General features: G+C 38.1%; 1 protein-coding gene across 4 annotated transcripts in view; it reads right to left on the minus strand.

Moving 5' to 3' along the window:
* The window catches only part of ATRN (attractin), a 157442-nt gene that overhangs the window by 93599 nt on the left and 48589 nt on the right, over nucleotides 1-15254 (minus strand). For all 4 annotated transcript variants that reach the window (XM_059705660.1, XM_059705661.1, XM_059705659.1 and 1 more), the window contains 6 exons: nucleotides 11499-11627; nucleotides 8898-9103; nucleotides 7762-7930; nucleotides 2873-2963; nucleotides 1485-1728; nucleotides 168-351 (listed from right to left, as the gene is read on the minus strand). In XM_059705660.1, the coding sequence (XP_059561643.1) occupies nucleotides 168-351; nucleotides 1485-1728; nucleotides 2873-2963; nucleotides 7762-7930; nucleotides 8898-9103; nucleotides 11499-11627 (1023 nt within the window). The remainder of the gene's footprint in view (nucleotides 1-167; nucleotides 352-1484; nucleotides 1729-2872; nucleotides 2964-7761; nucleotides 7931-8897; nucleotides 9104-11498; nucleotides 11628-15254) is intronic.

The raw sequence follows: 15254 nt of genomic DNA on the forward strand, positions 1-15254 counted from the left end.
GGCAGCCGATCAATGATTCTCTCTCATCATTGATGTTTCTATCTCTCTCTCCCTCTCCCTTCCTCTCTGAAATCAATAAAAATATGTTTAAAAAAACATATAGCACATTTTCCCAGAAATTGTCAGAATTCACACCTTAAAACGAAAGCTCAAGAAAAAGCACCTACCACATCTGAGTGTCCACATCGTATCTGTAGAGATCATCTGCAAGCCGGTATTTATTGGCGCTGAAAGCCTTGTAGCCTCCATGAACATAGACTGCTCTGGTCCTGTGGTCATAGACACTGCTATGGCCATAACCCCCTTGGACAAGGGCACCCTGGGTATGTAATATACTCCACGTATTCTTATCTGAAATTGGAAAACAGTTAAAGGCAAATGTTACAGGCTCCTCTTCTCTAATACTTAAAACTACCAAATAGCTTAGGACAGTGGTCGGCAAACTTATTAGTCAATAGAGCCAAATATCAACAGTACGAGTGAAATTCCTTTTGAGAGCCAAATTTTTTAAACTTAAACTATATAGGTAGGTACATTGTGATTAACTTAATTAGGGTACTCCTAAGCTGGCCTTTGCTAAAAACGTCCTCAATCTGATTGAGGTACATTCGCTGAGGTCGACCCCTTCCAACTCTCCCATCCACACTCGTCTTGTATGCTTGTTTCATCTCCTTTCCGAAAACCGACTTCTGCGCATGGGCCACGAAGTTTCAATCGCACTGTACCTGCGCGCCCGCACGTGATATTTTGTGGGAGAGCCACACTCAAGGGGCCAAAGAGCCACGTGTGGCTCACAAGCCGCGGTTTGCCGACCACTGGCTTAGGACAAGAGGAGAGATTCTGGGAGACCTGATACATATAATTTTTTTATCATTTTATTTTTAAAGGAAGGCCACATAAAACTAATAAAGTCAGGTGCCAAACTTCAATTTGTTAAATGTTTTAATGTTCTAATATGCCATACTGGAAAAGAATTACATTAAATTTAAGAGTCAGAGTCCCCTCAATTGAACACTTAATTCCCCATGTCAATACACAGATATACTTTATGGGTCTGCTTTCTCAAAATATAAATTATAGCTGGTACTCTTATTCCATCACAACAGATAAAATAAAATTTAACCAAAGGAAAGATTTTTATAATAAGAGGAAATAACACTCCCCTAAACCAATCTCTAAAAAGCTAACCAAATATGTTTTTTCTTCAGAATGTATTGTTTTGAATCATTTTTATTAATTAATTTTATTTTCAGTTCCTAAAGCATTTAGTGCCGTCTTTGACTCTGTGCCCAATTGACAGTAACAAATATACTGTACACTACATAGCAGCACCATAATCTGAATTTCACTAGTAATACATCGATGTTAACTGCATTTCAAGATAAAGTACTAGGCCAAGGTTAGGTTGAATCTTGTTAAAAAGCCATAATAATTGAAGTTTTAAATTTGACATTCAAAAAAAATCACTGGAAAAAGATACCTACCCAAGTCATATTCCTGTACATTGCTTATATAACCATAGAGAGGGCAGTGCCCGAAGATGACCAGCATGACCACCCGGCCCGTCTTCAGTGTGACGATGTGTGCTGAGTGCCCAACCACTGCATACTGCTCCTTGGCTTTCGGAGCCAACAACACCCACGATTCATTGTGAATATGAAACACCCTCAGCTCATTGGTCACATTCCCCGTTGAATCAATTTTCCCTCCGTACATGTAAATTTTATCCTGGGGGGAAAATGCGAACAAAATTCTAAAAACATCGAAAGGATTAAATCTGAGAACAGAAAAAGAGCAGTTCAAAACCTCAATATTATTCTTAGCTTAAAAAGTATTAGTGAAATGCCGCTTTCAGTGAATGTCTAGGAAAAAGATGGCAAAAGAAACAAAATGAAATAAATCGTATTCTATATTTCTAATTTGCCACTTTTCTTGGGCTTTCTCAAGCAAAACCTTTTATGGTGATAAAATGACTGGAAAAATAAAGTTGAAAAGTTTCCTCATTCTACCATAAACCACAAAAACAAGGAAATGAAAATGATTACTTAGTTATATTGCAATGTGGCTATTTTTGGCTAACTTTGCTAATATAAGAAACATAAACACTAATCAACATTATATTAATTTTTAACCATCTGGTACCACAATCATAATATCCTAGTACAATTTTAATCCATTGAAATTTCTCGTGTTAAATTTGTTTCAACTTTAACTTCCACTTGTATATTAGCCAATTATAAACCCCTCCAGCCCTACCGAGTCTGGCTCAGTGGATAGAGCTTAGGCCTGTGGACTGAAGGGTCCCAGGTTTGATTCCAGGCAAGGGCATATGCCCGGGTTGCAGGCTCTATCCCCAATAGGGGATGTGCAGGAGGCAGCCGATCAATGATTCTCTCTCATCACTGATGTTCCTATCTCTCCCTCTCTTTCTCCCTTCCTCTCTGAAATCAATAAAAACATATTTTAATATACTAGTATATATATAAACCTTTCCAAATAGAAAGTTTTCCCCCAGTTAAAAAAAACGGCACTGAAGTCAAAATCATAGAGACGAAAAAGCAGAATGGTACTTATCAGGTGGTAGGGGAGGAAGAAATGAGGACTTAAGTGTTTAATGGGCATAAGTTTCAATTTTCTTAGATGAAGTTACAGAGATGGATGGTGATGATGGTTGTACATTATGAATGTATTTAATAACACTGAAATTTATACTTAAAAATGGCAAAGATGATAAATTTTATGTGATATGTATTTTACCACAACCAAAAGGTTAGGGGGGAAAACAACATTAAATAGCTTTTCAACCACATAATATGAAAAAGTCACTATGGAAGAGTTGAGTTTCTAGCTCAGTAGAATGGAGACATTTTACCTTGTATAATGCTAAGGAATGGCCATATCTAATAACCACATTGTTCACAGAACGGTTCAGTGCAAGCCACTCCCTAGAAGCAAGGTCATACCTACAAAACAAACAGATCATATTTTCACTCGAATGACAGAACAGAATATCTTGTACTCTTTTATTTGTGATAGAATCTAGCTTGGAGATGCTCATTACATCTGACATGCATATGAATAGGCACCTGGGTGAACAAACCTCATATCTGAGCCTACTATGCATATGAGAACTCAGGGAAGGAGGGCTGGTCTGCATAGCCCTGGGACAAGAACGAAAGAAATCTATTGGAAGTTTCTAATGATTCCTGAAAACCTCTTCTACACACAGTCTAAATAACTTGAAGATGGCATTATACTCAAGGAACTTAAACTTTTATTACCATAACCCATCTTTTATTTAATCATGTGAAATTAAAGATAGGTACTCAAAGGGGAATGATCTATCTATATATATAAAACCCTATATGATGTGCACTGACCACCAGGGGGCAGACGCTCAACACAGGAACTGCCCCCTGGTGGTCAGTGCACTCCCACAGGGGAAGCGCCGCTCAGCTGACCAACGGGCCAACGGGCACCAGACGCGGGGCTCACCTCTCCCGCCTCCATGGCAGTGCTACTGAGTGGCAGCAGAAGGTGAACCGCTTCACGCACTACTATACCCCTCAGGGGATGTAAGACTGCCGGTTTTGGCCCGCCGAAACTGGCAGTCTGACATCATGAGGGGTCCCTATTGCGAGAGGGCACAGGCCAAGCTGAGGAACACCACCGGTACACAAATCCATGTACCGGGCCTCTAGTAATTAAATAAGAGAAAATTCCTAACTACCTTTTCTTTACCTAATTGATTTTTTAAATTCATATTTTAAGAAAGCTATATCATTATAGTATTTCATTTATAGTATGAATACATTTTATACCAAAAAACTACCAAAAAGATAAATCATCTATACTCATGCTTTATAGCTTAGTCACATTCAATATCTTAGAATAGTCACTTTTAGTTTGTCTTCAAGAAAAATACCACTCTACTGGTTTTTATTAAAATCACAATATTCATTATGAAGAACGTAACCAATGGCCCTGGCTGGGTTGCTCAGTTGGTTAAAGCATCATCCCAATATGCCAAGGCTGATGGTTCGATCCCCAGTCAAAAATCTATCTTCCTTCCTCCTTCCTTCTTTCCTTCCTTCCTGCCTTCCTTCCTCTCTCCCTCCCTCCCTCCTTTCCTTTCTCTTTCTTTTCTTTCCTTCCTTCATTCTCTCCCTCTCTCCGTCCCTACCTCTCTCAATCCTTCCCTTCCTCTCCTTCCTGTTTCTCTAAAATCAATAAATAAAAATTTGAAAAAGATGTAACAAATGCAAAAATATAGAGTTAAAACCTTAAAAAATGACCCCACATTTAATCACCTAAAAATCAATATCATTAACATTAAGTAAACATCATTCCAGACATTTTTGTATGCATATATACAGATAGAAGAATCGAGTAACAATATATATTTATAGAAAGGAGATCATGCTATGGATGATATGTTTAATAAATACTATTAATTTTAATATAATAGAAAAAATCAAAGGGAAAAACAAATGCTATTGTTACACGTTAAAAGTTTATTTTTTGTAAGTTTCCCTAAGTAATTCAAGTTTTTAAAATTATACAAACCATTATTATATGTAAACAATTACCCTTTGAGAAAGCATGGAGGGACCTGGACAGTATTATGCTAAGTGAAATAAGCCAGAGAACGACAAGTATCACATGATCTCACTTACACAGTATGTGGATTCTAATGAACAAAAAAAAACCTGACGAACAAAATAGAGCCAGAGACACTGAAGCATGCAACAAACTAATGTATTTCAGAAGGAAGCGGGTAGTGGATAGACATTAACCAAATAACTTACATGCATATATGCATAACCCATGAACACAGATAATAGTGTAGTGAAGGTCTGGGGAGGAGATGGGTGTGGGGTGGAGGGAAGAAATAAATGGGAGGAAAAAAGGGACATCTGAAATACTTTCAACAATAAAGACAAATTTTTAAAAAAGAAAGTTTTATCACAAAATAATAACAAAAAAGGAAACAAATATCCACCAATAGAAAATAGATTAATAAATTATAGTATATCTATGTAATAGACTAATTATACAGAATCAAAAATAAATATACTTAAGCAACCTATTATCAACATAACTCTCAAAACAATGTAAAGCTAAAAAGGCAAACTACAGAATACTATTTCTATAAAGACTAAAAACAGAAACTTTATTAATTCTAAAATATGTTTATATATCAAGTATAAAAATATGTATGTGAACAAATGACACCACAAACTCAGGATACTAATTGTCTCTGGGATTTTGGAAGGGTATGCAGGGGTCTTTAACTATATTAGCAATGTTTTACTTCCTAACCTGGGTGGTAAATGCATTAATATTCTTCATTTTCCTCTAAACCTTTCCTTTTGTCCTAAGTATTATATACATGATCTGAAACAAATATAAATGGTGACAGTTATTAAATATGAAAAGTACATAAATACCACCTATAATTTTATGTATTGTTTGAATATTTTACAATTTTTAAGTACATGAAAAATTTAGAGGTTGAATTCACTTTAATTTTTAAGTTACATACAATTTAATTTTGGACAAGATCCACTCACTCCCTATTTGGAAAGTTGAAAACAGCACTCACATTTCCTCCCATTTCTTCTCCCAATTTTTGTTATATAATTTTTACATTATCCAGGTTATAACATTCATATTCCATTCTATAACTATAATTCAACAGTTATTTAGTACTAGGTCTATATTTTAGCTTGATCAATCTCTTTACAGTCCTCTTACCACAACTTCTCTTTCTTGAATCTTTAATTTTTTATTGGCTGCATTTCACTGTCAAGTAGCCTTTTTCTAGTTGAGCTCATATGTATTCCTTTCTCTAAATTCTTTCATGTTTAAGAAGAGTATCTGCTTGCTAGCTTTACAGCTGAATGACACCTTAGCTGGGTATAATATTCTCGAGCCATCCATTCTTTCCTTCAGAAATTTGCAGATACTGCTCCCTTGAATGCTGGTATTAAATGTTACTATGAAGAAGTCAGAGGCAAGTCTGATTTCTCCCCCTTTTATGTGGTTTACTTTTCTGCTTAGAAGCCTAGAAGTCTCAATCATTCTCATTGTCTCTCCCTGGCTGTCTCCCCCTTCTCACCCTCCCTTTCTTTCCCTATGTGTCTTACTCTCACTATATAAAAAACAAAAACCCACATTATTATACTTTAGGAAAAATAACTCAAAACTATCCAGAAAAATGGTTTTACAAAGCTGACTGCATAACGCTGCAAGACTTTTGTGGAGTTCTGACCATGCAAGGTGTTTTCTGAGAAGGACTACTGTGGCTTCTGTAAACACATTTACACCTACTATTCAAGCCAGTGGACTCATTGCTCCCCTTTGCTTACTCATGCACAGATACTGACACATACAAGTTTTGCCGCTGTCAGTGGTTTAGTTCTACCCATCTGCATAGATCAAGCATGTCAAACTCTCGAGCCCACAACGAATATTTTTTGGGCCCAGCCAATATAAGTGTGTAAGAAACATTTTAATAAAAATTTCGTAACTTAATTTTTACAATATCCTGTTATACATAACTATTAATAATGAACTACAATGTTCGCTAATGATTGATGACTATAATCGTGTTGCATTAATTTCCCTTATGTGCCTTAGGCGCAGGCGCACCATTTCTCTCCACTAATACTGGTAGCGAATATTTTAGCAGCTGATTGCCACATCACTAGTTTTGGACTGACTTGTTTGGTGTGAGCAACAGGAAATATTTTGAGTTTGGAGAACAAGAAATATAGGTTTATTTGTGTTACGGTCATTAATTTGTGCAGTTATTCAGTGTCTGGTAAATTAATGTTCAAGAAAATATTAATTTTTATTAAGATGTTCTATTATTTTATGTTAATGATTACTCATTTATTTCAGCCCTTTATATTCAACATGTCTCTATAGAAATAAACCTACGTTTCTATGAAAATTGAAGCTTCTGTCTTTCTGCAGTCCACATAAACTTAAACCTTGTTTATTTGGCCCATGTTAGCCTTTGAATTTGACATGCTTGATGTAGATGCATATCTCTAACCAAGTCTTGTTATCAATGTAACCCATGTGTTTTTGCATGTTTCCTAGTTGTTCTGCGTATTTAATGATACATTTTGGGGGAAATCATAAACTATGCCACCACTGCCATATTCCCAGAACCCCTTAAAGAACAGATGCTAGTTTTTTACAACCTTCATTAATAGAAAATGCCTAGAAAACACTGCAAGGGCACAAAATCAGCAGTGAGTTAAGCACTGATCAATTTCTCCCAAAAGTCAATCTCCATAGCTAATTCCACCATGACAATATATATCCTCCTTTCAGGATAAGCGGCATGAGACCAGTAAAAAGACCTTGAAGTCTGGGAAGTACTACACAGTGGCCTAATTTCCACTGGTAAACTATAAATTCAAACCATTTGATCTAAAGATATGTTTTTAATTAAATGAAGAGATAAAGTAATCCCCTATTAAAAAGAACCTACTATATGTACCTAAAGCAAAGCACGAGATACAATATCTGGAAAAGATGAATTATTGCTTATTACAATAAATTCTTTGTGGCTCCCAATTTCAAAAACTAAGGATATGTCAAAAAAGTCTGGGATACTACTACCAAAATATTAAGAGATTTTCCACCAGATAATAGAATTACTGATGATTTCTTTTCCTTTTGTTCATTTTATAAATTTTTAAAATGGAAAATTAATTTTTTTGCAAACGTGTTAAAACAACTTACGCTAGAACCATGCTGTAGTCTGAGTGGTTAAACATGTATCCTCCAACAATCCACATTGTATTTCCATTGACCACAGCTTTGTGAGAGGCTCTGGGGAGCCTTGGGTTAGAATATTCCTCTTGAGTCCAAAATGACTGGTTAGCTGGAACAGGAATTGAACATCCAGGACCTAAGAAAACATAATAAATTAGCTTCACAAAATGCAGCTTTAAAATTACTGCATTTCAAGTTTTAATCTACTAAATGTAACAAATATCTAAAGAATACTCAGTCTTGCCCTTTAGCGTCTAGATATCAGACAAATCACTTTAATTTGTGCTTTTCATTTACTCAAAGCTAGAGACCAACAGTATCTCTCATAAAATTCAACATCACATACTTTTTAATGATGACCTGACCATATACAGGTTAAGATTTTTTAGTAATAAAATACTTGCTTCAACAGCCCTTGCAGGAAAGAGGACAAAGGGATTATTAGTGCAAATGGAAAAAAAACAAAACTTTAGGGCTAAAATGTAAAGACTAGTCCCAGGTATAATAGTACAAACTTCCCATTTCCTAGAAAATCAAGAAGCTCCATTCTTGGAATGTTTGGCTTCTGCTGCACCATCAGTTATTTACCTCCTTGATTTCGCCAAATTGAACAAATAAGGCATTTATAAAAGCACATTTCCTTTCACAATAAAAGTGGTCTGACGAAGGGATAAATGTATAAAGAAAATCACTAAATCAGTGTCAGCTAAAGCTTCTTTAATAATTTTTATCTACAGATACATCCATTAGCTGACTACTTTAGACTTTTACTATATATTGAAAGTTTCTGATGAGACATTATTATTGTCCCATCCCCCAGCTTGGTTCTCTGCTATGTCGTCTTATGGCTGAGACCAAGTTCTCCAACTTTCATGAATGAATTACAAAGATTTTCAAACCCCTCCCCAATTCTAAAGAGACTACAACCACACATCTATGAATTTCAAAGATTTGTAAGAAGCTCAATAAAGAGATGTGAAAATCTAAACACTACCTGATATTTGGACAACAGAGAAGACAGAGATACTAGGGATAAAGTCAATTTTAAGTTATTACACTAGAAATATACTGTAAGTTGGAAGAAAAGTGAAAAAAGCACCTACCCTGCCACTCTGAGAAGCAGAAGCATCCTCTGACATCACTGGAATTGCAGATGCCTCGATAAGGAAAACCACAGTTATTTACACAGTGAGGAATGTCACATGCTTCACCTTTCCAGTTTTTAGAACATTCACACTGAGCAGTGTTGCTGCTATTGCTGATCTTACATTCTCCTCGGCCTGAGCAATTATTCGGACACATGTCAAAACTGTAAAAACAGTGAGAAAAAATTAAATCAAAACAAAGCAACACGTGTAATAATTTAGGAGAACTTCCTCCTACACAAGGTTTAAGAACGTCACTGTCTTTCCAGTTCATTCACAAGCACGGCTGCAGTACTTACCATTCAGCCTAAACAGGGTCACCCAACAAAGCATAGCTTGGGTAAGTAACAAAATCAAATTGACCTTGCTGGATTCTCTTAAGAGATAAGTGAAAGAACTTACAAAGAGAGAAGAAATTCTTGCAAAATGTCCAGGCTTAGCTTCGCAAGGATGGAATGACTACCCTATTCTTGGTAACCCACAAATGATGAGCATTACAAAATGACCAAATGCATGTTGCAAGTTTGGAAAAGAAAAGAATAAGACAAACTGCAACAATGCACCATCATCCTCATGGGGTGTGTGTGTGTGTGTGTGTGTGTGTGTGTGTGTGTGTGTATCCCTCTGGATAGTCTCTGAAAGTTTACAAAATGTGTTAAAGATTATTGCCCAGATTGTTGCAGGTGGCAGCAGCATCACCCAGGAGGTATTTAGAAACACAGATTCTCAGGCCCCGCTCTGCTGAACTACAATCTCTGGGTAGGGCCCAGAAATTTGTGCTTTAACAATTCCTACAGAAGATTCCTGTGCATGTGAAGGTTGAGAGCCCTAGCCTAAACTCACATCTCCCTTCTACCCCTTCCCCTTCGGAGAAGAAATTCACCAGTTTCCCACTGTCAATGCCATGACTTTCTAATCTTCCATTCCTACTAGGCTCCCGACTCCACCCTCCCCTGCTAGGGTGACCTAAAGCCTCCTTTGCTTACTCAACCTCATAGCTGTCAGCTTCCTCCTTCCTGACACTTTCTTCTCTGGGCTTCTGTGACAACAAAGCCCACCAGCATTCCCATGCCTCTTAGCTGCCTCTACTATCCCTCTCCTCACCGTGCACACGCCCCATAGGCCAGTCACTGTCCACGTGCCCCATAGGCCAGTCAGTCAATGTTCAAATGCCCCATAGGCCAGTAAGTCACTGTCTGAGTCCTAGATTCCAATATCAACGGCCTGTTTAGACATCTCATATGTACCCAACCAACCTATCAGCATCTCCCCTCAACCCAGCCTTTATGCCTACCTGTGTCACTAAAAATCACCTTGCTAGTACTGTGTGTGATAAGCGGCCTAGGCTGCCACGTCACACACCCTGGGCGCCTGAAAGACTGAATCACCATACAAATCAAGATACAGACGGCTTCAAATCAGCCTGAATGAATACTGAGATCATGAGAAAATAGGCAGAAAAAGAACCCAATATAAAGGTTACAAGTAGAGATCACTGCCTATGGCAGGAGCAGGTAAACTTATTTTGTAAGAGGCCAAATAGTATTTTAGGCTTTGAGGGCCCCAGAAGTTTTTTATCACAAGCCACTAGCCTATTTAACTACTTATGAAAAGAAACATTTCTTCTTTTTTTTCAGTTTGAAGTGAAAGTGGGTTTATTAGTGAAGCAATGAGACAGAGAATAGGCTACTCCACAGAGAGAGCAGCCCCCCCCCACCCACCCCCCCGTTAGTGGAATTTGCTTCCTTTACTGAGGTTCATTTAATCGGGGGGCATTTCTTAAGAGGAAAATAGAAAAGACAAAAGGTTCTCTAGCCCTGGCCATGGTTTCTCAGTGGTTAGAGCACCAGACTAAACACCAAAAGGTCATACATTCGATTCCTGGTCAAGGGCATGTACCTGGGTTGTGGGTTCGCTCCCTGCCCCCCAGTTGGGGCATGAGCAGGAGGCAGTCAATCGATGCATCTCTCTTGCAGTGACATTCTCTCTCCCCTCCCCTTTTCCCACTTCCTCCCTCCCTTCCACTCTCTCTGAAAAGCAATGGAAAAAATATCCTCAGGTGAGGATTAGCAACAACCAAATTAGCCTCTCTCCGTATCACAACAAATTCCAAAAGCTGCTAAAGTCTGTCTGTCTACATTTCCTCTGTAACCTCAACTAAGTTGTCATCAATGATCCAACCACTCAGTACATGAAACTACTACTATTTGTTAAATCGTACTTAGCAAAAACCCTCTATGTTTTAATCCATTAGCAGGAAAATGCTCCTCTCTTCCAGGAGAAGCTCAATAGCAGAAAGATCTAGGTTGAAACTGTGTTTCAAGCACTTTAACAATGTATTGTTTCCCACTAGCTTCTTCAATTATAAAACAAATAGAAAAACAGTGCCCATATTTCACTGAGTTTTAAAAAAACTTTAAATGAGAAAATACATTCAAACTGCTTACCACAATGCCTGTCACACCATAAGCCTTCAATATATGTTAGTCATTATTATTGTTAAAACAAAGTATATAGTCTTTTGAATAAAACTACAAATATTAGACTTAAATATCTTACTTGTAAGTGATATTAAATCCAGTCAAATTATAAGCAGCATCACTAAAAAAATGCAGCAGGGCATAACCTGATGTGGCAACAACCTCAGGGACAGTCTCATTGCCGTCTCTTTCAGGAACAATCAGGCCACTGAAATGAAAATACATTTCTTATTAAGAGAAACACAAGCACAGACACATCACATGGTGGCAAACACAAACTCAGAGCTGAAATTCATCTTTATAATTTCAAAAACCACTTCCAAGAATAAGGGCAACTTCCTGTGATAAATGCATAATACAACCCTATTCTGGTTTCTCTGGGGAACAGATCTGAATCTTTTGCTAGATTCTCCTTTATTCTGGGTTATATTTCTATTAAGATTTGAAATCAATGGCCCTATTATTCTTTCTTTTAATAAACATTTTTATAATGCTTCTTTGAAAAACTGAGTAAACCTCTAATAATCACAGAAAGTAACAAACTTCATGAGTTGATGAATGTCAGATACTAGCAAAAGATATGAAAAGTAAAAATATAAATAAGTAAGCTTGATAAACAAACACATAATTCCAAATAATACATACTGATGTATTTTCTTTGCCTAATTGATGCCAGATTACATTTTATAGTTTATTTTACCAGTAATATACCATAAGCATTTCCCATATCACTAAAAGTTCCTTCAGAACTTATGGTATCTCAGTCCAGCACACAAAAATATTCATTGGGTGCCTGGAGAGGGAAAGAATTATATCAAGGTTCTAAATGATGGCTTTAAGGCTCCTGACCCATAATACCAACTTGCTTTCTAGAAGAGACATGCGAACTTGAAGTCCCATCAATAAAGAATGAAGAGTCAATCCCACTTCACCCCACCAAGTAAGATTACGATTCCTATTTTAGCTTTGCTAATAAGTAAAAAGTGATTTTTAAATTTAGATTCTCAGTTTCTTTTACACTCCCAATGTTAACCATTTTTCCTATGTTTACCTGCCTATTGCATAGCTTCATAAGCTCAATATCTTTAATTATTGAGATACTGTCACCACCACCAACACTGCCACCTCATTCTCTAAAAGCCTAAATCCTTACCAGGTCCTATGCAGTCTGTTCCACAGACATCACCACCACCCAATGAACAAAAATCTCAACCATTGTTCTCTTCCCTTATTCACTTGACCCTAGCCACACCGGCTTCTTTGCTTCATAATTTGCAATACACCCAGAGAAAACACCATACAACACCTGCATCTTAGGTTTTAAAAACTGAAGACTACAGAACAGAATTCAGATTAAAAATCCACATCTTCTGAATCCTGTGTGGTTTTCTTCTTTATTGACTGAACTAGCTGCTGCCAGGCTCTCTCCACTCTAGGCCCCCAGCACATTACCACTGGGTTGATTCCTCTATCCAAGTCCTCCAGACCCAACAGCATTTCTCAGCTCCCCATCTTGTGACAGGGTTTCCAAATTGTTCTGTTTATCAGTGGTTTAGAGGTTTTGTGTTTCAGGTAAATTTCAATTTTCAAACCTGTATTTTCTCCCTATAATTTTAGAAAATGTATATTCTAATACTATGCCTTAGGTTAAATTTTAACACAATCAATGGATTAATCTATACTATCAGTTAACCAACTTTTTTTTTTTTATAAAAACCTAAAATTTCTCCTGTTTTCTGTACATATACTTTGGCTCTTCTCAAAAGTCATCAGTTAGAACAATTACAGCCTTCTGCTTATTTATATGCTGCTGTTGATTCACATGTCTGCTCATCAAATACCCAGTCCAGGTGAAGCACAGCACTGATTCTGCATACCTGCTTGGCTGATGTTCCCACAAGGCTAATGGCAAGCTGATTACCAGTGCCCAGCACATTACAAGACTCCATATAGTTGGATTAATGAACTCAGTATCAAGTGAACCCCCAAGTACTATCATGATAACATTTATAGGTAGTTTTTACACTTATGTTAAAATTTGTGGTGCCTCTTACTATAATGCAAGGAATGCTTCAAATTCTGGCATAAAGACATACATGCTCAACACCTAGCAAATGACATTTAATTCTTAGAATGGCCTATCCACCCTGATCTTTGGCCTCGAAAGTGAATCTTAGAAACTGGTTCTTAGTTCAAAGATATGTTAGAGAGATTTCTAAGCCAAAGGGAGGGGAGAAATACAAGGGCACATTAGTCCCCTGGTCTCCTGTGTCCTTGGCAACTCTTGTACTATTTACTCTGTTACTTCCTCACCCACATGAGACTAGTCCCATGTGAGGAATACAAAAAATATTTGTTGAATTGATTTCTATTTAAAGTCAAGAAAATAAAATACGTATAGGGGGTGGGGAATCCAGAAAGTGAGTTGTAGATGAAAAACTGACAAGTATGACTTCCTAAGGAGATGTGTATTTTAAAAATATATTATTTGGAAGAAACCAAGATGGCGGCGATATAGGCAGACGTGTCCCAGGTCGTGTCCCGGAGCAAATGGAACGAGCAGCTGAAGCTAGTAACACTCACACCGAATTGGCGAAATTGCTCAGCTGGTGAGAGGGTTTACAGCCGGGAAGAGCAGAACTCCCCTGGTAAGGTAAAAAAAAACCAGGGATTTGAGCAGGAAAGTTTGCCAGACCTCTGAGCCCAGAGAGTTGGAGGGAGACCCGTGGCAGACAGCCGCGTCCCTTGGGACAGGCACAGCCCCTGACGGGGGAAAGGAGAACCGCGGGATTCCTGGCGCTGCCAGGGAAATTGAGAGCTGGGTTCTGTGATCACGGAGGACTGAGCCTAAAGGGGGCAGCCTGAAGAGCTGACCTGACCATGCAGTCCCGGTAAGAGAAGAAGCTTACAGAAACCAAGCCTTCCCCGTTTCCGCGGCCGGCATTTGTTTGTTTGTTTTCACTGAATCCTGTTCATGGGACATTTCGGATACAGACACTCACCTGTGCTGAAGAGAGGGAGAGTGTGCTGGGGAGTGGAATCTGGGGAGAGACTGGGGAAAGAGGGGGAGCCGGGAGAGGTGGTAGTGAACTGAGTGCTGAGACACCCCAGAGCCCGGGACTGGGGCAGCCACCCGCTCCTGAGAGGGAGTCTCCTCCCCCCAGCCCCCAGGCAAGGAGCACAGCCACACCCAGATTCCACCCTGTACGAGATCAAGGATTAAGATAACCTGATCAGTCCCTGGGAGTTAACAGGGTCTGGCCTATAGGGGGATTTTCAATCCCAGCAACAACATAGCGCCGGTAACTAACTATTACGCAGTCAGCTCTGGGCAGTGAACTTCCACTGGACAGAGAGGCCCTATAGCCTCAGAGGCCAACCCCAGAACACTGCCACCCAGAGGCTGACCCACAAACTGACTCTTTGCTAAACACAAAATAAGGCAGTCTGGGAAATAAATGCAGCATGCTTTAAAATAAGGACTGTGGTTTACAACACAGAGGAACAGTATATCGCAGGGAAACTCAACACTCTCCTGAATACCTGGAAGGTCTAAGGCGAGCCACACTGAAGAATAGAAGAAACGAAGGACCTTCACTACTGCAATTTTTTTTCTTTTTTCACTTTTTAACTAAGAAACCAATTTTTTTTTCATTCTTTTTTTTTCTGTTCTTTTTTTTTTTCTTTCTTTTCTTCTTTTTCCATCACCTGATTTTACCCTTTTAATTACTACCTTCTTATTTTAAACCAGTATTAGTACTGCTACAATTTTACCATTTTTTAAAGTGCCATTTTATTTTTTCTTTATTTTGGGATTAGTGTTCACCATTCTATT

The sequence above is a fragment of the Myotis daubentonii genome, chromosome 8 (assembly GCF_963259705.1).
Source record: "Myotis daubentonii chromosome 8, mMyoDau2.1, whole genome shotgun sequence".
Classification (NCBI taxonomy): domain Eukaryota; kingdom Metazoa; phylum Chordata; class Mammalia; order Chiroptera; family Vespertilionidae; genus Myotis; species Myotis daubentonii.